This window comes from Arachis hypogaea, chromosome 4, assembly GCF_003086295.3.
Source record: "Arachis hypogaea cultivar Tifrunner chromosome 4, arahy.Tifrunner.gnm2.J5K5, whole genome shotgun sequence".
Taxonomy (NCBI): Eukaryota; Viridiplantae; Streptophyta; class Magnoliopsida; order Fabales; family Fabaceae; genus Arachis; species Arachis hypogaea.
This window is the reverse complement of record NC_092039.1, coordinates 10,506,450-10,529,564: the sequence shown is the minus strand read 5'-3', so window position 1 is coordinate 10,529,564 and position 23,115 is coordinate 10,506,450. Positions and strand designations below refer to the sequence as shown.

General features: G+C 29.9%; 3 protein-coding genes across 3 annotated transcripts; all 3 read right to left on the bottom strand.

Annotated features, from left to right (window-relative positions):
- Positions 1-10,292: 10,292 nt before the first annotated feature.
- LOC112794633 (E3 ubiquitin-protein ligase SINA-like 10) lies at positions 10,293-10,872 on the bottom strand. Its single transcript, XM_025836624.1, has 2 exons — positions 10,699-10,872; positions 10,293-10,613 (listed from the first exon to the last, which is right to left on the bottom strand). Exons 1-2 carry the CDS (start codon positions 10,870-10,872, stop codon positions 10,293-10,295), a joined length of 495 nt encoding a protein of 164 aa, XP_025692409.1.
- Positions 10,873-12,103: 1,231 nt separating this feature from the next.
- LOC112796228 (E3 ubiquitin-protein ligase SINA-like 10) lies at positions 12,104-17,294 on the bottom strand. Its single transcript, XM_025838593.3, has 3 exons — positions 17,157-17,294; positions 13,015-15,735; positions 12,104-12,920 (listed from the first exon to the last, which is right to left on the bottom strand). The coding sequence occupies exons 2-3, from the start codon at positions 13,228-13,230 to the stop codon at positions 12,252-12,254; spliced, it is 885 nt and encodes a 294-aa protein (XP_025694378.1). The 5' UTR covers positions 13,231-15,735; positions 17,157-17,294; the 3' UTR covers positions 12,104-12,251.
- Positions 17,295-17,490: 196 nt separating this feature from the next.
- On the bottom strand, positions 17,491-18,387 carry LOC112796227 (E3 ubiquitin-protein ligase SINA-like 10). The gene has a single exon (XM_072234319.1). It carries the CDS (start codon positions 18,385-18,387, stop codon positions 17,491-17,493), a length of 897 nt encoding a protein of 298 aa, XP_072090420.1.
- Positions 18,388-23,115: the final 4,728 nt, after the last annotated feature.

Sequence of the window (23,115 nt, the reverse complement as noted above, 5' to 3'; positions counted from 1 at the left end):
TTGCCCTTCTTGGTATTGTGCAAATAACTTGCGTTTCTCACCTTGTGGCTTTGAGATTGATTTGACAAATGTGGCCCATTCAGGATAAATACCATCTGCTAAATAGTATCACATTGTATAATTATTACCATTAATAGTATAATTTGTAACACCCTACCATACAGAGTCTTATGCTTAAGTCATAATTCAGAGATGGCAATGTATTACGACCTCTAAAATAAAAATTTAGTACGTATAGTAGTATGAATGATTGATTATAACTAGGAGCCTTTGTAGAAAAATGGGTAAACAAAAATCGCAACTCGAAAGCGCAACACTCCGATCGATAACGTAACGAACAAGGATAACCAACGCGTGATCATATATATACAAAGGAGTGTCAAAAACAGGAATATCAAGACTCAAAATCCGGCTGTGAAGGTAACCGGTCCGAGCATAGCAATATATACATATGATAAAATAAGGAAAACCCCAAAGGAAACCCAAAGGGACACAAATACATAAAACCTATTCTCCAAAATCTCCCATAAGAGGAGTCATCACAGTTTGTATTATTTAATGGAGATAAAAGTGTCTAAGCAAAACATATAAACAGAACATAGCCTCGAGAACAAAGGATCTTCGCAAATATAGAAGTCTCCAGCATGCATCAGCGGGAAACCTCACGTCCTGCATCTGAAAAACCACAAAATCCGCATGGGTGAGAACCAGAGGTCCCCAGCATGGTAACAGCTTCCACATATATAATACATAATAATAGAGGAAAGTCGAAGGCAATCCTAGAACTTCCTCCAGATAATATCAAAGCTTATAAACAAGCTAAACCATAAAGGGCATCTGACTAAAGATACTTCAGTCTAACTAATACTTCCCTTTCCAATTCCTTCAAACCTCCCAACCACCAGCAGGAGTATAATGTAGCAAACACAGTTATATCAAGAAAAAAATATACAATTATGAACAAGTAAGGCATTTAGACAATTAGCAAGTAATATGCAGTCAAATAGGCAATCTCAAACAATTCATATAGTATGCATATGATGAATGCCTGTCCCTAGTGGCTGATGATATCATCTGTCGGTTATAGAGCCAACCAGACAAGTCCTGGTAGCTAACCATTGGACTGTCCCTCTGTCACGCATCCCCAACTCGAGTTATACTCGTTATAAACTTGATCATAATCATGATCTATATCCATCATCCTCACTGGTGAATATTTACGGGGGCGAGCTCATCCGGGTCTTTCACAGTGCCCGGCCACACTTATGACATAGGGTCAAAAGAGCTTCGAGTCTCAACCTGGAGCACGTGGTGGCTAGCCACTGCTTCCTCCCAGGGAAACTCTCATCTCCAACAGTGGAAGTGCAACATTCACAATTCATTCAACAGCATATATGCATTTGTACATGGCCATAATCATGGCTCCGCCGTAACACGGCAATAATCTAGCCTTCCGGCTCACGGTTAAATCCATAACCAGCCCATTGGCATCACGGTTAAATACATAACCAGCCATCTCATTAACAAATACGGCCTTTCGGCCCATGGCATAACAAGCACTTCCACCACCATCCTCCGCATCTCACATAATCATGCTTGATCCTCAATGATCATTCATTTTCCCCTTGCTTCACTCGCAAGTTATCACATTCACTAGCCTTTCTTCTTATAGCTAGACATATCATAATGATTTAAGATATAAGTGGTGAGATCGGAGGCTTAGAAGTATGAAATTTGGCTTTCAAAACTCAAAAATGAACTTTGGGATGAAAACAGGTCCACGCGTACGCGCACTCCACGCGCACGCGTGGGTGGCCTCAAAACTCGTCGACGCGCAAGCGTCATGCACGCTAACGCGTGGATTAAAAATTTACCAATCGACGCGCACGCGTCAACCACGCGTACGCGTGGGTGTTCTCGTGCCCCAGGCACAACACTGGCACAGTTCTGGCATAACTCTCTGGAAGATGGCTGGACATTGGGTGCAGCAAAATCGGCGCGCCCGCGCACATCACGCGCACGCGTGGATGCCATTTTCTAGAAGATCGGCGCGTACGCGCCAGGTGCGCCTACGCGCAAGGGGTTGTTCTGCTAAAAAATTTTCTAAGTTAAAAGCTGCAGAATTCACAGATTCAAACCCCTAAATTCCAATGGACATAACTTCCTCATTTTAAATCATTTTTCACCCGTTCTTTGAACGGCCTGGACATCCCGGATCAAATTTCATTTCTAAACAGATTTGGTACAAAATAGAGATCCGTAGTCCAAGTTATGTCCCACCAAAGTATGCCCAAAAACCTTATTTTCATACAAAACCACAATATGCCATTTTCAAAACAAGCCATTTTCAACTCTTTTCAAAATCAATCAAAACATGCCAATTTCATCCCTTTTCTTTGAAATCAATCAAATATATCAAATTCAACATCAAGCCTCCTCAACTCACACATTGACACTTTACCACAATTTACAAAATCACTATCTCATCATTTTAACCCACTTCACCCAAGTGGCTCAAACTCAAACATATTGACATATCATATACTCTTCCTCATGCCAATTCTCAACAACATCAATTCCAATAAATCATCATTGTACACAATTAATATCATACTCACCATCCACATGATTCAACCCACAATTCAACCATAACCAATCATCAAGCATATATCACAACATGCATATTTCTCATACATCACACCCTCAAGGCATCATTAATCATCATCACATATATGACCACATCATATATATCAACAATTCAACAACATCAACAATTCAATGCCTATCTTAGGGCCTCTAGCCTAAGTATTTCCTATCACATTACATATTAGATACGGAAAACCGAAACCATACCTTAGCCGATTTCCCAAGATCAACCGGAGCACTTCCAAATCACTTATCCACAAGCTCTTAGGGCCTCAATACCTCCAAGAACAGATTTTTCACCACCAAACCCTTTCCAAGCTTTTCAAAATCACCAATCAAGCTCCAATATTCACATATACACAACCTAAGCCACAATCATCATACCCATACACAACATCTCAAAACCCAAACATCATAAAATCACAAAATACACTAGGGTTGAGAATCTTACCACACTCAAGGTCCAAGGAGACAAGATTAACCTTCTCCTTCAAGAGAGTTGGGTCCTATAACATCAAAGAACCCAAAATCTCAATATTTCACCCATGAAACTCGAAAATAAAGGCTGAAATTTCGAACAGCAACACGTGACTTACCTCAAGATCAATTGTATGGGTTTTGTAGAGCTCTCCGCGGTGAATGCGTGGCTGCAAACGGAGCGGCAATCGGAGCTCTAGATCAAAAGTTATGGTGGTTTGAAGATCAAGTGAGAGAAAGAACTTGAGAGAGTGTTCTTCCCTTCCTCTCCACCATTTCAGCGTGTTTGAGTGTATTGTGAGGAGAGAGAGTGCTGAAAACTAGGGTTTTGGTTTAGTTTAGTTGGGCCAAGGGCACACTTTGGGTCCGGTTGGCCCGGTTTGGCCCGTTCGGTCCAATCTTGGTCCGATTTCTATAAAATTGGTACCGAAATTCTCGTCTCAATCTCCTCTATCAAATTTAGCCATAAAAATAACATTTTTGGCTTTCTAGATTAAATTCTCATTTATGGATTAATTAGCCGTTAATTAACCGGGTTTTACATAATTTACCTCCGGAGCACAGTCATTTAGAATATCATCAAACACTGGAGAACGATCTAACATGTTGATATCATTATTTGAATCAGAAACTCCAAAGAACGCATGCCATATCCAAAGGTCTGAAGATGCTACAACCTCAAGTACTATGGTCGCAACCCCACGATAACCACTCATGTACATACCTTTCTACGTCTTTGGACAATTTTTCCATTGCCAATGCATGCAGTCAATGCTACCCAACATGCCAGGAAAGCCACGACCCTCCGCCATTTGTAGCAGGCGTTGTACGTCATTTGGATTGGGTTTTCGCAAGTATTCATCCTGGAACACGGAAATGACACCTTCAACAAATTTTTCCAAGCATTCAATTGTAGTGCTCTCGCCTATGCGCACATAATCATCAACAGCATCAGCTGCTACGCCATATGCTAACATCCTTATCGCAGCGGTATATTTCTGAAGTGGCGACAAGCCTCTTCTTCCAGTTGCATTAACCCTCTGTTGGAAATACGGATACACGTTTGAGAGAGCGTCTATTATCCGAAGGAACACATCTTTTCTCATTCAAAATCTCCGTTAGAAAATGTCAGCATTATACACCAGTTCATCTGCAAAGTAATCTTGGAAAATGCGATCATGTCCTGCTTCTCGATCTCTGTTGATCCATCTACGAGTAACTGGGATAGAGCTTCTATCGATATCTTCTTCTTCTAAATCTTCGAGTAAATACTCATCGATCCAATTATCTATGAGTGTGTTATCTTGCCGTCTTCTTTTGCCATACAAAGCCTCATTAAACATATCATCAAAATTTCTAACCATATGGAGAAATGTAATTTTTAGTTCTCTGTCGAGGTGAGAAACAAGAGTTGAAGTGGAGTTGTGGAGTCATTGATAGTTGATATTTATAAGTGTGTCTGCAATAAGTACCTTAATGGCTACTTTTGTCACAGCTAGTTTTGCAACGGCTACTTTTGCAACGGCTAGTTTTCCTTAACGGCTACTTAACGGCTAGTTTTGCAACGGTCACTTTCATAAACAATAACGGCACAATATTATTGACTAATTTAAAAACTTACATCAGAAATAAATAAAACAAACTACATCACATACCAGTAATACGCAATAAATAAATAAGAACATACTACATAACTCTACGAATACAAGGAACCATTAAGTAAACCACTTGGCGATTATTTTGTCACATGCAATCTCATGAAGAGCTCGTCGTTTCTCACTCATTATAGACGTGTCAGCATTAAGTATTTCCATATCCATTTCCCTTTCTTTTGCTTTTATCTCCATTTCTTTAATATACCTCTGAGTTTGTAATTCTTGTTCTTTCATTGCCGCTTGAATTTGTAACTCCTTCTCTTTGATTGCCATCATCTTTGCTCTATGTTCCTTCTCCTCTTCTCTTTCTTTTTCCCTTTCCATTAGTTCCTTTTCTCTAACATTCTTAATATCTTCCATGAGAGATAATTTTTTGACAACCGATGATTTTCTTTCGCTAAAATCTTCAGACATCTGTGCTTTTTCCTTACCTCTTCGCTTGCTCTTCTTTGATCCTTGTGGGCGAACGGGAGAGTCCACACCGGGTTCGTCAGCCAACGGTATTTCTGGGTTTGATGAGGATGAGTATGCTCCAGTTGCACTAACCTTGGTTCTCTTTGAGCCGCCACTCTGTGTAGGTAGTTGGATTCTCCATTTTTGCTCCAACCGAAGCATGTTCCAATGCCTCTCAAAAGTGAACTTTTGACCATAATTTGTGGAATAAAGTTTATAAGCCAACTCCTTTATATCATCAGCGTTCGAACCACTCCTTATGTTTCGACTAGCTTAATCGTAGCAACCAGCAAATTGTGCAACAGCCTTGTTGATCTTATACCATCGTTTCTTACATGCAACTACCCCCCTTGTCATGTCGGTGCAAAATTCTACACAATAGCTATGAATTCGACTCCAAAATATTTCCCCCTTTGATCGGTACCAACTACAAGGTCAGTTGAAACATTTAACCATCCACTGATCAGCATCTCATCCTCTTTCTAATGTCAGTGTTGAATACTATCTTACCTTTGACCTTCAACATCATCATCATTAAGGTCGATAGCATCTAATCCACGAGGGTTGGCAAAATCTGAATATTGCGAATTTGGACTAGGTTGTATAGGAGTCTGAAAGGATGGGTTAGAAGAGCCACCAACACCAGATGAGTTATGTCTTGATGCACTAAATTGAGTTGGAAACGGCAAGAAAGTTGGAGTAACATTTCCGATAGAGGGGTTAAATATGGACGAAAATAGAAAATGGGGTGTTTGTGAATTTTGATTTTGCGGTTGGAATATAGGAAACTAATTATTATAAGGAGCTTGAAAATTGAAATTAGAAAGATTTTGTGGATTTGGATTTTGAAATGAATTTGGTAGTGTGAAGTTTTGATTTGGAACTTGAGAGTTTGAGGTTTGAGATGGTTGGGTATTTGGAATTTGAGGAAAGTTTTGTAAGTAATTGAAGAAAGAGTTGAGTTGGTTTGAATCCATTTTTCGAACAAAAAATAATAGTAGCAGAACTTTGATTTCGTAAACTTGGAAGAAGATAAAGAAGAGTAGTAGATAGTGTGAGAATAGAAGTGTATCTAAGTGGTATATATAGAGTAACAAAATATTAATTTATTAATAATAACGGTAACATAATAACGGCTAGTTTTGCAACAGCTAATTTTACAACAGCTAGTTTTACAACGGCTAATTTAATATAATAATATAAATATAAATAATATTTAATATTAATTATTATATAAATAATTAATATAAATTATTAATTAAATAAATAATTAATTATTTAATCTAATTAATTATTATAATTATTAATAAATTAATTATAATTTAACTACTTAATTAATTATTATTTAAATAATTAATATAAATTATTAATTAAATAAAATTATAATTATTTAATTTAATTAATTATTATAATTATTATTTAATTTAATTTAATTTAATTATTTAATATAATTATTTATTATAGTTTAATTATTTAATATAATTATTTATTTAATTATAATTTCATATATATTTATTTAAAAGGTAACTTGCCACATGTGGCAAATTACCATTGGCTATGCTTGAGTCCCTCTGAGCAGGGACTCTTCCTCCTTGGACTCCGTGAGGGAACTCATCTCTCTCCTTCTCCAACGGTAAGTTTCACAATGTGTCAGGAAAAAGTTAAATGGGGATTACCCATTAGAGATGCTCTTAGGGTGTGTTTCGCAAATGCGTTGAGGAGAAAAGAAGTACGTTTGAATTTCTTGAAAGTTTCATTTTTATGTTTGGGATAATTTTTAAACCCAAGCTAAAATTTGTAGTGTCTGCGCTTCACATTCACGGTGGCTGATTATCTTAGAATATTAGGTGAAAAATTTATTTCTTTTTTATTAATTTTATCTTTCATTTTCTTCTATAAAAGAATACCAATAACTATTATCTTCACAGTAGTTCTTTGTAGTTCTTCCTACTTCTTCATAATTTTTAATTCTATTTTTTTCATCAGAATGGTTCAAATCTATTTCAATCACTAGTAAAGTGAATATTTTAATTTTTTTATTTCTTTTAGTACTCACCTCTATATTTTAATTTTTATATTTTTTTATTATATTTTGTGTGTATAGGATAAATATTTTTATATTATTTGTGCAGTGTTCTAATTTCTCATGTTATGTTTCTATATGAGTTTTTTTATCATTTTTTATATTATTTTTTATATGTATATTTTTTATGAAATCTTTTTTATTTTTGTTTGACTTTATTCATATGATTTTTTATTTATTTTATTGTATTTTTTATTCATAAGACAAATATTATTGATTTTTTTATAGCTCTCTGATTTTTAGATATTTTATTAATTTTTATGATATTTTTATTATTTTTTGTTCATATGAATTCTTTTTTCTATTATTTACTGCATTGTATTTATGTTGTGTATGAAATTTTTTTATTTTTTTATTTAATTTTATTCATATAAATGTTATTTCCCTTTTATTGTATTTTTTTTGTTCATATGATATATGTTGTTGGTTTTATAGAATTTTTATTATTTTTATCTGTATTATTTTTTAATTCTTTGATGTACTCTATTTTTGTTTTGTATTTTTTTTATTCTGACTTTGTAAAATTTGTAATTGTAATTATTATATACTACATTTATTATCAAAATTTTATAATATAAATTATGATTCTATAAAAAAGACAAAATAAATAAAAAACTAATTATAAGTAACAATAGAGTCATAAATAATGAAAAATAGTTGATACAATAAAGGAAATAGATTATAGTCTAAAATAATATTAAATTAAAAAATATTGACAATACTTAAAAAATTATAAAATATTTTCTTTTATGTTTGATATTATAAAATTTATAGTACTCTCTTTCATATTTTTATTTTGTATTGTATTTATTTTATTTAAATGATAAATATTTTTTATAATATTTTTGTCAGCGTTTTGATTTTGCATGTAAATACAAAAATTATTTAAATTGATATCTCTTTTGGTAATTTTTTATCTAAAAGTGATTTTGAGTAGTATAATCTAAACAACATTTATTTTACTATAATCAATTTTGATATAAAGATTGTCAAACATAAATTACGTTAACACAAATTTACTTTTCATCAAAATCAATTTTGCGAAATCAATTTTATGCAAACTCTCGTTTGCAAACTGTAATCCAAACACACGCTTATTTGTCTACTAAAATAAATATTGAGAGTTTGAATCTTACCTTATACATGTAACACTTTCTGTTATTTTAAAAATTTAAATTTCAAATTTTAAATTCAAAATTTTAAATCTAAGTTATTAATATAAAATATAATAAATAGTATAACATTTCTTATTTGATAGGGAGTGTTTATGATAAATCCATCCATTGTAAAAATAAAATGATAGTGATACCAAAAATAAAAAAAAATGAAATGATAATATAATATGCACTTGCTTTCTCAACGTGTTGATTTCTAACGTCGAAGAGGCTAATTTATTTTGTATGAAAAAAATATTGGTGTTTTTGTTAAAAATGGGAGTATTTGGTGTAATTACAGATAGATGAATTTTTTTGTGAAAAGTCAATATGTGGAAGACATAATGAATACGTGGCAGCATTCTGGTTAACACGTGGGACGTGTTAAACACGTGACAGCATCTTAACCAACACGTAAAAAGCGTGGTGTAACACGTGAAAGACGTAGTGTAACACGTGGAAGGCGTAGTGAATAATTTCTAAAACAATGTAATACAAGACATCCCCTTAGAAGAAATGGTATAAAAGGAAGAAAAGATAAAAGTACATGTGAAATTTTATATGATGATTAGATATATATTTTATTTTTTTAATAAATTATTTGTATATATTAATATTAAATTTTGTTATTATTTTTATTTTTTTATTGTTTAAATAACTTTTTATTTGTAGTGATTATCAAATGGCATCTTATTGTACAATGTGGTCGTTTTTATGATATAATAAAAGATAAAAATTAAATTATTAAATTTGTTAAATTAAAAAATTCAATAATTTAACAAATTAAGAGAATGAAAATTTTTTTGTTCATTCTTTATTAGAACGTTTAAAATAAATTTTGGACAAAGAAGAAAAAAGAATATACATTGTCATTTATAAGAAAAAATAATTTAATAAATTTAATAATTTAATCCTTATTTTTCAGTACGTCATAACAGAATCACGTCACACAATCCATGAAATTATTGGATAGCTACTACACTGGAAGAGTTCCTCATGGCGACGAAAGAGTATAAATGACAACAAAATATGCTATTAATTAATACATATATTTAATTAAATTCTATTATTTTTATCAAAATTAGGTTAAACAAATTAATTTGACAGAAAAAATAGTGCATCAAATGTTAAGGATATTATAATTATTTTTTATAAAAAATAATATTAATTTAAACTAATAGTTTAAAATTTAATTCACCATTTCTTCATTCAAATTAATTTGTCTAGTTTAATTTTGACAAAAATAACATAATTTAATCGATTATATATGTTAAATTTTAATTACTAAAAAATATCTAAAAAAAATAATTTTAGACGTCTTTTTATACGAGTGGCTCCCTAATTTTTTTCATTCTTTATAAGAGAATAACTCATAGGAATTTGCATTATAAGTAATTAGGTCTCAACTACTATTGTCTTGGAGCATATAAACGTCTGAAAGGGTCAACAGCACCAAAAGATCTTCTATTCTCATTTCTCACAACCTACATATGCAAATTTCAAGGTTGCAAGGTTCACTAGCACCAAAATAATAAGATGGAATCAGCATAAACCTTGATGAAAGAATAGTGGGTGGCCATAGTAGACTTCTGAATGTTCTTGGTAAAAGACTGCATATCCAGACTGCATCCATTCGACTTAGCCGAAATTTGGCACCGATATTTACGCATTGAATCAGGCTGAATGCAACAAACATTAACAGCATTTCCATGATCGATCACAAGATTGTGGAGCATGAACAACTTGCCACCAGTGTCTTCTTGAAGTATAATAGTTTCATCTTCAGACTTGAGTGTCAGTTGAATGGTTTACCGTACAAAAATCTCACTCCGGCACCGGCGGAGAAACCATGTTCAGTTGTGAAGTGGGCGGATAGATCCAAGAACGAGGAAACAAAGTCGCAATCTGTGTGTGGCAAGAACATGGCACAAATTCGCATTTGGATTCATGGCCAGACTTGTCACTGTAACACAATAATGTGTCTTTGCAACCGTATTTGGCATTAGGGCATGGAACTTTAACGGATTCCAATACTTTCTCCAAGGCTCTGCAACGTTGCGTACCAGTCAGGATGGAGGAGCATAAGCCACACTTGTTAAGAATGCGACCGCAGCAAACAGAGCAAGCAACATGGCCATTTTTACACTGATACATGAAAACATGTATAAGGTTTAGACAAGAACACATACATGAGTTTTGAAATAGGTGTGAGAGAGAGAAAGAAGCATACCTGATAGACTGGAATGGTGAGGCGATCAAAGCAAATTGGGCAATTAAGGACGTCTGGGTCTAAAAGGAAGATACTGGAAGACCTATCTTCAACAGAAGAAGCTTTCTTACCTGCTGCTTTGACTGTCACAGGTTTGTTGTTATTTTTTGCATTAGAGGCTTGTGCTTTCTCCATTTCTATGATCTTATTTTGTCTACTCTCTTCATAACTCAAACTGTTATATAGACGCTCGTCACTAGAGAGAGAGGGGCTAAGAAGCTGAATGAAAAAAGACAAAGTAAAGAAATGTTAGGGGCCAGCAACTTTTATTATTGGTAATCAGCAAATAGCTATTAAGGATGATTCAATGGTATGAGATTGGTGTGAGATTTTATCCAATGATTCACCTTATTCTGCTGGTTACATACTGACCAAAATTCAACAAAACTGCTAGCTAGCTCCCTAAATTTTTTCAAAAGTAAATGCAGTAACGACTAAGGAGGGGTTGCGCGCGGTGGTAGAAGCCCAATGGGCTCAAGCCGAATTAAGACTAGTCGCAGACTCTGTTGTTTTTCAATTCGTCCATTGTAAAAATGAAAATGAAAAAATATATATGCACCAGCTTTTTTAAACACATCATATAAGCAAAAAGGGTTTGGATAAGTCTATAAATAATTTTTTTTATTTTTAATTTATAAAAAGATATAGTGTTAATATTTAGTATAATTTTTAAAATTAAATTATAATTTTTAAAAAAAATTATTTAAATATTTATGAAAAATTAAAAATAATATTTTTTATAATAATTTTTTATTATTTTTATTTTAAAATAAACATTTAGAATTAAAAAATAAAATACAAAATAATTTATTTATAAATTATTTTTAATATAAATATTTATTATTTAAACTCTTTTTTCAAGGAGTGCGTTTATCAAAATTAGACCAAAATCTAAAAAGCCAACTACAATATAAACTAACTCATAACAACTTTTTTTTATTTTTATTTTTAAAAATTAAAATAATAAAAAAATTGCTTTTTTTTTTAAAATATTTTTTTTTTAGTTTTTTACTTCTAAAAAATAATAATATCAATGTCTCAATTTTTAAATCTAAATTGCAGTTTTTTATAAAGTTATTCAAGCAGTCTCTCATAATACTATTATTATTTATCACATTTTTAAAAAATAAATACTTTTAAAATTAAAAATTTAAATATAAAATAACTTATTTATAAACTATTTTTAATATAATTATTTATTATTTAAAATTATTTTTTTAAAAATAACTTAATTAAGCCCTTTCCTCAATGTGGACCTAATTAGTTTCTTTCTGGAAGTCAAACCAAAATTATTCACAGTTTGCTATTATATTATTAGATTAGATACTAGATATTAGGACTCTATATGTCTAGAGAGAGTATCCAATTATTTGCAAATAGTGTAGTCATATATATAAGTTCTCATTATCTGATTAGATAATGTACATTGGATATAATATCTCCATTCAAAGTCTCATCATTCTCAATGCAATAAACAAAAAAACATAAAAGGCTGAGTAGCACCAAAACATCTTCTATTCATATGACCTAAATATGCTAATTTCTAAATTGCGAGGTTGACCGGTACCAAAATAATCAGTTGGAATGACCAGAAACCTTGATGAAAGAATAGTAGCCATAGCAGAGTTTTGAGTGTTTTTTGTAAAAGAATTCATCACTAGACTGCATCCATTTGACTTGGCCGAAATTTGGCACCGATAGTTAGGCAATAACTCTGGCTGAATGCAGAAAACACTGACAGCATTTCCAAGACCCGCCACAAAATTCTGGACTATGAACAACTTTCCACCATTCACTTCTTGAAGTATAGTGACGTCATCATCAGAATCCAGTGTGACCTTGAAAGGCTTATCGTACAAAAACCTCACTCCGGCGCTGGCAGAGGAACCATGCTCAGTTCTATAGTGGGCGGGTAGATCCGAGAATGATGAAACGAAGTCACAATCTGAGTGTGGACAAGAGCATGGGACAAAGTTGCATTGGGATTCATGGCCAGACTTGTCACTGTAACGCAGTGTTTCCGTGCAACCGTATTCGGCATTAGTGCATGGAACTTGAATAGATTCCAGAACTTTCTCCAAGGCTCTGCTACGAATGGAACCTATTGGCAAGGAGCACGAGGCACACTTTTTCTCAAGAATGCGCGAGCAGCAAACAGAGCAAGCAACATGACCATTTTCACACTGATTTACAACCACAATGGAAATGAAAATAAAGTCATTGGATCATAACATCCATTTCACAGTGGAATAGAGAGAGAAGTAGAGTATAAGATACCTGATAGACTGGAGTGGTGAAAGGATTAAAGCAAATGGGGCAATCAAGGACGTCTGGGTCTGAAAGGAAGAAACTGAATGACTTATCTTGTGCATAAGAACCTTTCTTACCTGAGGCTTTGACTGTTACATGTTCATCATCAGAAACTTCTTCTTCTTGTGCGCGAGAGCGATCTTGTTTACGTTTTCGGCTTCTGGCTGCTATGACTTTCTTCATTTCTATGATCTTTCTTTCTGTCTACTCTTTTCACAACTCAAACTCATATACAGAAACTAGAGAATTAGAGAGAGGCACAGAAGCTAAATAGCCCCAAATTTCTTTTCATTAAAAAAATCATCTAATCAATATAGAGGTCATCTGCCATGTACCAAGGCAGTATGCTTTGTATTCTGTGGTGGCATGGGAAAAGGGTGGTTAGGAGGTTGACCCATCAATAAGTATTGGACACTTGGCAAGAGAATTATAAAAAAAAGAATAGTTAATTAATGTGGAAACCGAGTAAAGTAGGAAAATTTACTGGAATGTTACTGCAAGGGTATATAAGTGGAATTTGAACCCCAAAAAGTTAGGTTTATGTTATGAAATTTGGACTTAGGTTAAAAAGGAAATAAAATAACATCAATATGTCCAAAAAAATCGTAGAGTCCATAAAATTTGATGATAAATTTTTTTTTGTTATCCAAATACTAAATAGGTAACATCAATCAGTGGAAAAAAAAGTAACAAGTTTACCATTCTTGATTGAAAAGAAAAGAAAGAAAAAAACTAGAAGAACAAATTTACTGAGTAAATAGTAAAAATAAAAAAAATGTTAAATAGATGTTTGAAATCAAATTTTTTTAAAATAAAGTGGTTTATATTAAGACACAAAATTAGAATAACTTTTTATCAATTATATATTAATATTGGGATTTAGGTTTTAGGTTTTATTTGTATAATTTTTTTATTGTCATATAAGAATTTAGTATTTAAAATTTAAAATTTAGAATTTTATTTTTTTTTCTTTTTATAGAAGTTATGGAACAAATTTTCTTTAAAAAGAATTTACATATACGAAATATTTGCATAAAAAATTTACATAAATATTTCAGAAAAAAATTTCAGTACATACAAAATTCTATGTTATATGTTTGTCGATGATAGTCAATGGAGTCTAACAATTTAGTATAAAGAAAGACAATACTAAATCATGGGATGTCACCATTATCTCCATGCATATTTTTAAATTGTGTAAATAATTGGTTTAAGAAAACTCTTTTTTTTATCAAAATTAGAAAGACTCGAATCCGCAACCTTTTAAATGAGTATGGAGAGATTATGCTATTTGAGTTATAATTCATTGGCAAGAAACTTAAGCAAACTTAACCAAAGTAATAAAATTGAGTAGAATTAGATTGATTTAAGATTATTTGTAAAATTTAAATATTGTCTGAGGCAAAAAAACAAACTCAGTTCGATGAGATATATTTTTTTTATTTTGAGTTAACAATGGAAGAAAGAGGATGAGGCATGTTTGATGTTAGAGATCTAACAGATTATATTTATTTTAAAGAAAATATCGTATCAATTCAAATATATTGATTGTTTTATTAAATTTGTTGTTTCAATGGTAATAGTAAATAAGTTAACAACTTTTGAGTTTTGTTTCACAATCTTAATTTAAAAAAAAAAATGGACATCTTCTTATTGGTGTCTCATTATTCCAATTTTAGTGATGACGTAAACAAAAAAATTAAAAAATAAAAAGAAAACATGCAATTTGTGAAAGAAAAATAAAATGCTGAAATTAAAATAAAGTATTAGAAGATGAAAATGATAAAAAATTATAAAAAAAATAAAGAACTTTAATTAAAAAATAGATAATAGAATACAGATTTTAATTCAGCTTTCTTAAAAATTATTTAAAATTTTCTATTTACTTTTGTGATGTCAGGGAGACTAAGAATGGTTTTGGATCTTGAAGTGTTTTTTAAGAAGAAATAAACTGATTATTTACAAATTTTGTCCAAAACTCTATTTACAGAATAATCTAATATTAATTGACAGTGAATCTTACAATGTGTTCGTCAGTTTTAAAAATTCAATTAACAATTATTTTGTCACTTTTTGGCTTGACGATGTATTGCTATCATTGACAACTATTCCAGCATTTTTGACTTTCATGTTCTATTATTATGATTGAGACTTGAGAAATTCGTCCTTGACATAGCATATCCCAATTATTTAAATTTAGTTTCAATTTTAATTAAAATTGTTCCTTTGTTAGTGTCAATTGAAAGTTTCTCCTAATATATTAAAATTGAATTGTTAAAAATTAAATAATATAGCATAAATTCATAATAAAATTATCTTAGATTTATTTACTTAAAACAACTCTTTTTTTTTTTAAAAAAAATGTTGCCCACCATTTTTTGTTATCAAATGACATGAATTTAATTTAAATAATTTGCATTAGTTTGAAGTCCCTGATAAGTTGGAAAAATAGTTTGTACCTTTTTGGTTTAGCCTTGGAATCTCCAGAAACAACATCAGCCTGGAAAGCACGACATTGCAAAGGCCTAGATGTATCATGACGAGGGGTGCGGCAAATTAATCTAGAAAGGTGGGTAAATCTCATGTCTTCGTTCAATCAAACCAGTGATTCATCAAATCAAATCAAAATATTGAGAAATGATGCCCTTTAGCAAAGTTGTTATACACTTGCACCACAAAGATAGCCCCCTGAAGCAATTTCCCATCACAATAAAGTTTCCAAAGATCAGAACCACTCTTTTTAGTTACAAGGCTACACAAATTTGAGCAATGAATAAATAAGCTAATAAATTTAACAACAAATAATTCATAAATGCTCTCAGAAGAGTTCATCGTAAAAAGCTGGAAATGCAGAAAATGGTAGAAAATGTTGCTGAAACAATTTAACCTCAACACTCAATTGTGATTTAAAATTAGAAATGGGAGATAATATTATATAATCCAAAAGCATTCTATTTGACCTAAATGTGATCAAACCACACATCAACTCCCAAAAATTGACAAGAGTGGTTGATTACTTGAATCTAATTACATGCATTATTGGATTAGGTTGAAACTTTTATGTTTAATTTTTTTTTTAAAATAGGAGCGCCACATGCTGCATTTTATCAGCATATACTTCCGGTTAGCAATGAACTACGGCAATCATAATGATACTATCGATACAAAAACAAGACAGAACAATTTAAAAAAAAAAAGTAAATAAAAAAGAGAATCAATATACAAGAATGCAAGATATATGGAAAAGAAAGTCCAACTTCACTTCAATAAATTACCATTCATCAAGACAGATATGACCTCAAGGATTATACTGTGCAATAACCATTGCATACAAACAACCAATCACTAAACAAACATAACCAGAAAATTAACAAATGCCCCATTCACCATCCAAGAGAGAAACAGATCGAACCTCCAAAGAAAGAACAAGCAAACCTATCGTACATGCCAGAGATCACCCAGAAAAAAGAAAAAGAAAAAGAAAATCAGAAATCATTAACCAATCAACCTGTTTTCATTGGCAATCTCGCGGACCAAAATCTTAACATAATAACATTCCAAAAACTCTTCATGATAAGTCCAAATTGTCTCAATCCAAACTAACAATATCAACCCGTTAACATAATAACATTCCAAAAACTGTTCAGGATAATTGATCCATTTTATTAAGAAGACTAATGTCCCTTATAATAAAAACCCACAAAATCATTCACTCAGCAAACTAAAATTAAGTCTTGAGGGATCTGAAAATTTACATTACACCGAGAACATTAAGAACGAATAAAAATTACATGAATCTCCGGGCAGCTCAAAAAGCACAAGTAAATCCAGTTACCAACTAACAGTGCAATGCAGCAGCAGACCAACTAAAATACTAACGGGGACGGGAATGACCCATCTTGTTTCCGAGGCTTTTCATCAAACAGCTTACATGCATAATTCCAAATGCTTTGATTAAATAAAAAATTCATCACAGCAACCAAATAAATCACAGAAACAAAGGCAAACGCTAGCTTAATACCAAATCGGAAATGAAATCAAGCAGCAATTAAACTAACACGACATGAAAAGTGCGGAAAAATAAAGAAGCATTTTTGTCATGTGCTTACCTTTCGGAAAGGCGGAGGAGGCACTGCGATGTACGAACTCCTCTTTGTTCTTGTTCTTGCTCTTGCTACTTCACTTCTCTTATCGCGTTTAGTCGTTTACCATGAAAGTGCAATTCAGAGGCCAGAGCCCTTAGTGACTAATTTTAGTGATTGATTTTAAAATACAAATTGTATTTTTGAATTTGCAAATAGTGTAGTCATATATATAAGTTATCAGTATTTGATTAGACAATGTACATTGGATATAATATGAGAATATCTCCATTCAAAGTATCGTCATTCTCAATGCAATAAACAAAAAAACATAAAAGGCTGAGTAGCACCAAAACATCTTCTACTCATATGACCTAAATATGCAAATTTCAAAATTGCGAGGTTGACCGGCACCAAAATAATCAGTTGGAATGACCAGAAACCTTGATGAAAGAATAGTTGCCAATCTGGCCATAGCAGAGTTTTGAATGTTTTTGGTAAAAGAATTCATCTCCAGACTGCATCCATTTGACTTGGCTGAAATTTGGCACCGATAGTTAGGCAATAACTCTGGCTGAATGCAGAAAACACTGACAGCATTTCCAAGACCCGCCACAAAATTCTGGACTATGAACAACTTTTCACCATTCACTTCTTGAAGTATAGTGACGTCATCATCAGAATCCAGTGTGACCTTGAAGGGCTTACCGTACGAAAACCTCACTCCGGCGCTAGCAGAGGAACCATGCTCAGTTCTATAGTGGGCGGGTAGATCCGAGAATGATGAAACGAAGTTACAATCTGAGTGTGGACAAGAGCATGGGACAAAGTTGCATTGGGACTCATGGCCAGATTTGTCACTGTAACGAAGTGTTTCCGTGCAACCGTATTCGGCATTAGCGCATGCAACTTTAATAGATTCCAGAACTTTCTCCAAGGCTCTGCTACGAATGGAACCTATTGACAAGAAGCAGGAGGCACACTTTTTCTCAAGAATGCGCGAGCAGCAAGCAGAGCAAGCAACATGACCGTTTTCACACTGATAGACTGGAGTGGTGAGAGGATTAAAGCAAATGGGGCAATCAAGGACGTCTGGGTCTGAAAGGAAAAAACTGAAGGACTTATCTTGTGCAGAAGAACCTTTCTTACCTGAGGCTTTGACTGATACAGGTTCGTCATCATCAGGAACTTGTTCTTCTTTTGCGCAAGAGCGATCTTGTTTACGCTTTCGGCTTCTGGCTGCTATGACTTTCTTCATTCCTATGATCTTTCTTTCTGTCTACTCTTTTCATATACAGATACTAGAGACGTAGAGAGAGGCACGGAAGCTGAATAGCCCCAAATCTCTTTTCATTAAAAAATCGGCTAATCAATATAGAGGCCATCTGCCAAGTACCAAGGCAGTATCTCTTTGTATTCTGTGGTGGTTTGGAAAAGGGAAAGTATAAGAATTTAGAATTTAAAATTTAAAATTTAAAATTTTAATTTTTTTGTAGGATTTATGGAAGAGATTTTCTTTGAAAAAAATTTACATATAGGAAATATTTGCATAAAAAATTACACAAATATTCCAACAAAATTTTGTTAGAATTTTCACATAATTCCTTAACCCAAGAATTATTCATGTTAAATCATTAAGAAAGAAAATATTTAAATAGGAAAGCATACCTGAATTTCTCAATTAAACTCTTTTTGTATTCTTTGGTGGTTGAATTACAAGTTTGCAACTTTTCTGTTGAAAAAAGAGTTGTTGAGACAGTTTTGATATGTTAGGGACCAAAGTCCTCAAGACTATTTATATTTGAGTATGATACCATTAAACCTTAAAATTCAAATAAAAATAATATCTAAAGTCTAAAAAATAATATATCTAAAATCTAAAAGATAATATCTGATTTTATTCTCATTTAATTCCAAATTAAAAGTAATTATGACTTATTCAATTTAACATTTATAACAATTTAGCATTTAATTTGAAATGAAATAATTTATAATTATAATTAATATATGTATTGTTCACTAATAATTAAAAAATTAAAATAATTTCCTAACAAATTTCGCTACATACAAAATTCCATGTTATATGTTTGTGGATGATATTCAATGAAATCTAACAATTTAGTATAGAAGAAAGACATCACTAAATCATGAGATGTCACCATTATTTCAATGCATATTTTTAAAATATGTAAATAATTAGTTAAAAAAAACATTTGATATGAACAAACTTAATCAAAGTAATAAAATTGAGTAGAATTTGATTGATTTATGATGATTTATAAAATTTAAATATTGTCTGAGTCTAACAAACTGAGTTTGATGAGATATTTTTCTTGTTTTGAGTTAACAATGGAGGGAAGAGGATGAGTCATGTTTGATGTTAAAAATGCAACGGGTATTATATTTATTTTAAAAAAATATTTTATCAATTCAAATATATTGATTATTTTATTATACAAGTTTAATCACCCGTGCCATGCACGTGATAAGATTGAAATTATAATTTTAAATTGTTATGTTAAATTTTATTTTAGTTATAATAATTTAATTAATAAAAAAATAACTTGTATGCGTTGTTTTTCTTTTCTTAATATAGTGTTAATTGTATATTTGTATTAACTATAAAATAGTTATTTAATCTACTTTTTTCAATAAATCAGGTATATATACTCAATATGACCATAAATAATCTAGTAGTACTTAAATCTACCAACAAAGTTTTATATATTGGTATACTGTGAAGTAAAAAAAATATTAAAATCAGCTCAAAATGAAGAACAAATTGATAGAGAATCCTAATGCAAAAAGTTTTGTAATAAACAATAAATAATTTAAACCTACTGAATAACAATTCAATGCTATCCTTTGATACCTGCAAAATATATACATGAAATAACATTGTATCAATGTTTGTATATAAAATTATATGATTAACGTAATTATAAAATTGTTTGTCAAGAGAATAAAATTATACCAATTTTTATGATAATTTTAATATTCTCAAACTATTAATGTACAATAAGAATTCATCTATTAGTTCTTAGAATTTCTAAATTATTTTAAGTGATAGTAATAAATTTTAATAAATAAATAGATTTAGTAAGACATTTTGTTATTACCTTTTTATTATAGGCTCTCAAAAACTTCTCTATATACCACATTCATCGTGCAGTAATTTCCAAGTGTATTAACCCGTGTCATGCACGTGATAAGATTAAAATTATAATTTTAAATTATTTTGTTAAGATTAATTTAAATTATAATAATTTGATTAATAAAAATATAACATGTTATGTATTATTTGTTTTTTATTAAGCTAGTGTTAAATATATTAACTCTAAATAGTTATTAATTAGTTTTAGTAATCTACTTTTTTCAATAAATCAAACATATATACTCAATGTGACCCTAAATAACTTAATAATACTTAGACCCACCAACAAATTTTTATATGTTGTTTTACTGTCAAATAAGAACATATCAAAATTAGCTCAAAATAAATAATAAATTATTAGAAAATTCTAATGCACAAAATTCTCTAATAAACAATGAATAATTTAAATCTACTAAAAAATAACTCAACACTTTTCTTTGATGCCTGCAAAATATATACCTAAAATAATATTATACCAATGTTAGTATACAGTTTTACAATCATCGACCGTATTTACTATACATGACTCCTTCTTAAAAGTTATTCTATACACGTGTGTAGTCGGAAGATAAATTACTGAACTTTATTTTTATTTTTTTAAATTATTATAATTATGCATTATTCATTAAATGCTAATTGTAATATTGTAATATAATTATAATAAAGACATTTTTCTAAAATAAATTTAGAAGAGAGAATAGTACTTTCATTTTGGAGGAAAAATGAATTCATGAGGAATTGACAACTCACTTTTATTAGTTGATAATGTATTAAATATTGATTTTATATAATTATAATAAAAATATTTCTCTAAATTAGTATAATCATACATTATTCATTAAATGTTAATTGTAATATAATTATAATAAATATATTTTTTTAAAATAAATTTAGAAAAGAAAATAGTGATTTTATTTTAGAGAAAAAATAAATTTATGAGGAATTAACACCTCACTTTTATTAGTTGGAAAAAAATTCAGTTTTAGTATATTTTGTCATTATTATACATTTTTCTCTAATCATATATTCACTATTTTCTTTTCTTTGTTTTAGCATTTTGAACCTGGGTTTAACTTCTCGTAGTTCTCACTTCTCAGTCATTCTATTAGATGTAGTTAATAACTATTGAAATTTTTTTATTAATATAGGAGAAAAATATATTATTATATGATAGAACTAATATGAGTATATTTTATTATTAAATAAAAAAGTTAATATAAAATAAAAGTATGCATAAAAAACAAAGAAAATAAAATTAAAATAGCAAAAGTGATAAAAAGATTATTTTTATAATTTTGTTTTGTCATTTTTATGTATAGAAGATTAGAAAATAGTAAATTTTTAACTAAATAAATTTATATTTGTTGTATTCAATTTAAATAAGTAATAAATTATCTTATTTTAATTTATTCCTAAAATTTATATATCATAAAAATTAAATCAAATAATTAATATACATAATTTTAAATTGTGTGATACTTAAATATCTATTCAAATCAATTAGTTGATATAATTAATTCATCATAATGAATTGACTTTAATGAGTTAAACAAAATAATACAGAAGCATGCTACGTTGATTCTATCATTAAAGGTAAAAATTCGATTTTTATATGATAGGATAGATAATATAATAGACGGTGAGAAAGAGAAAGATAAACATTTTAGATCCTAAGTTGTTTCATTTGAATGTTGCAATGTGGTATCACATTATTTTACTTATTCTACCCTATGGACCCTTTTGTAACTTTATTTCAGTATCAATAGAATTTCACTACCTTTGAGTACTAAATTAAAATTCAAAATGAAACTTAAAAAAAATAAAGAGTATAAAATTATTGATTGAAAAACACTCTAAATAATAAAAAGCCAAATTAACTTTAATATTAAATTTATTAATACGATTTTAATTTTATATAATAGTTAGAAAATATATTAGTAAAAGCAAATGGAAGAATAGGTTTAATTAGTATTTGATAAAATATTCATTTAGAATAATTAAGAAATATAAAATTATGATATTATTAAAAAGAATACATTTTTATGTTAAAAAATATATTTAAATAAAATATTTATAAAATATAAAATTTAGAGTAACATAGCTTTATAAACATTAATCATTAATCAATTATGAACTAACATAAAATTGTAATATAATTTATTTATGAAAAAATAATCAATAATTAATATTAATAAATATAAAAATCATCCAAACACTTTAATTAAAAGTATGAATGGTTAATTATTATTCATTATTAATAATATTTTGTTCATAAAAAAACTAAAAATATAATTATTCAGATTTAGATTTTAGAAAAATAAACGTATAAGTAACAAATGATCTATTTGATCATGTATATTATAAATTAATGAATTAAACTAACTGATATAATGAATTATAATTAATTAATTGGTATAAATTATAATAAATTATATGATATTTAAAAAGAAAATAAAATGAATAAAAGAATAAAAAATAGAAGAATAGAAGACTACAATAAAATAAATTGAATGTAAGTTTTTTTTTTTTTTACAAATTTTATATCACATCTGCTTCAATAATAATAAATAAAAATACATCAACTTAATATCTAAGAAAAAAGGATGAGATAAAATCATAACACAATTCTAAAATAAAAGCTTAAATTAAACTATAATATCATTGCACAACACAAACAAAAAGTAATTTCACACTACAATATACCACACAAATAGATAAATGACTTAAGCTTAATTATGAATTTTTTATTTATTTATGCAAATATGATAACACCATGGTCTATAAATGCTTAATGGATAACATATCATATATTGCTCTAAATGATGAGCACGG

Bases quoted from the DNA above. Each gene is read 5' to 3' on its own strand.
- LOC112794633 (XM_025836624.1), bottom strand. From the start codon at position 10,872: ATGGAGAAAGCACAAGCCTCTAATGCAAAAAATAACAACAAACCTGTG. The intron at 10,614-10,698 runs GTATGCTTCTTT...TTCATGTATCAG, and splicing joins TCACCATTCCAGTCTATCAG to TGTAAAAATGGCCATGTTGC.
- LOC112796228 (XM_025838593.3), bottom strand. From the start codon at position 13,230: ATGAAGAAAGTCATAGCAGCCAGAAGCCGAAAACGTAAACAAGATCGC. The intron at 12,921-13,014 runs GTATCTTATACT...GTTGTAAATCAG, and splicing joins TCACCACTCCAGTCTATCAG to TGTGAAAATGGTCATGTTGC.
- LOC112796227 (XM_072234319.1), bottom strand. From the start codon at position 18,387: ATGAAGAAAGTCATAGCAGCCAGAAGCCGAAAGCGTAAACAAGATCGC.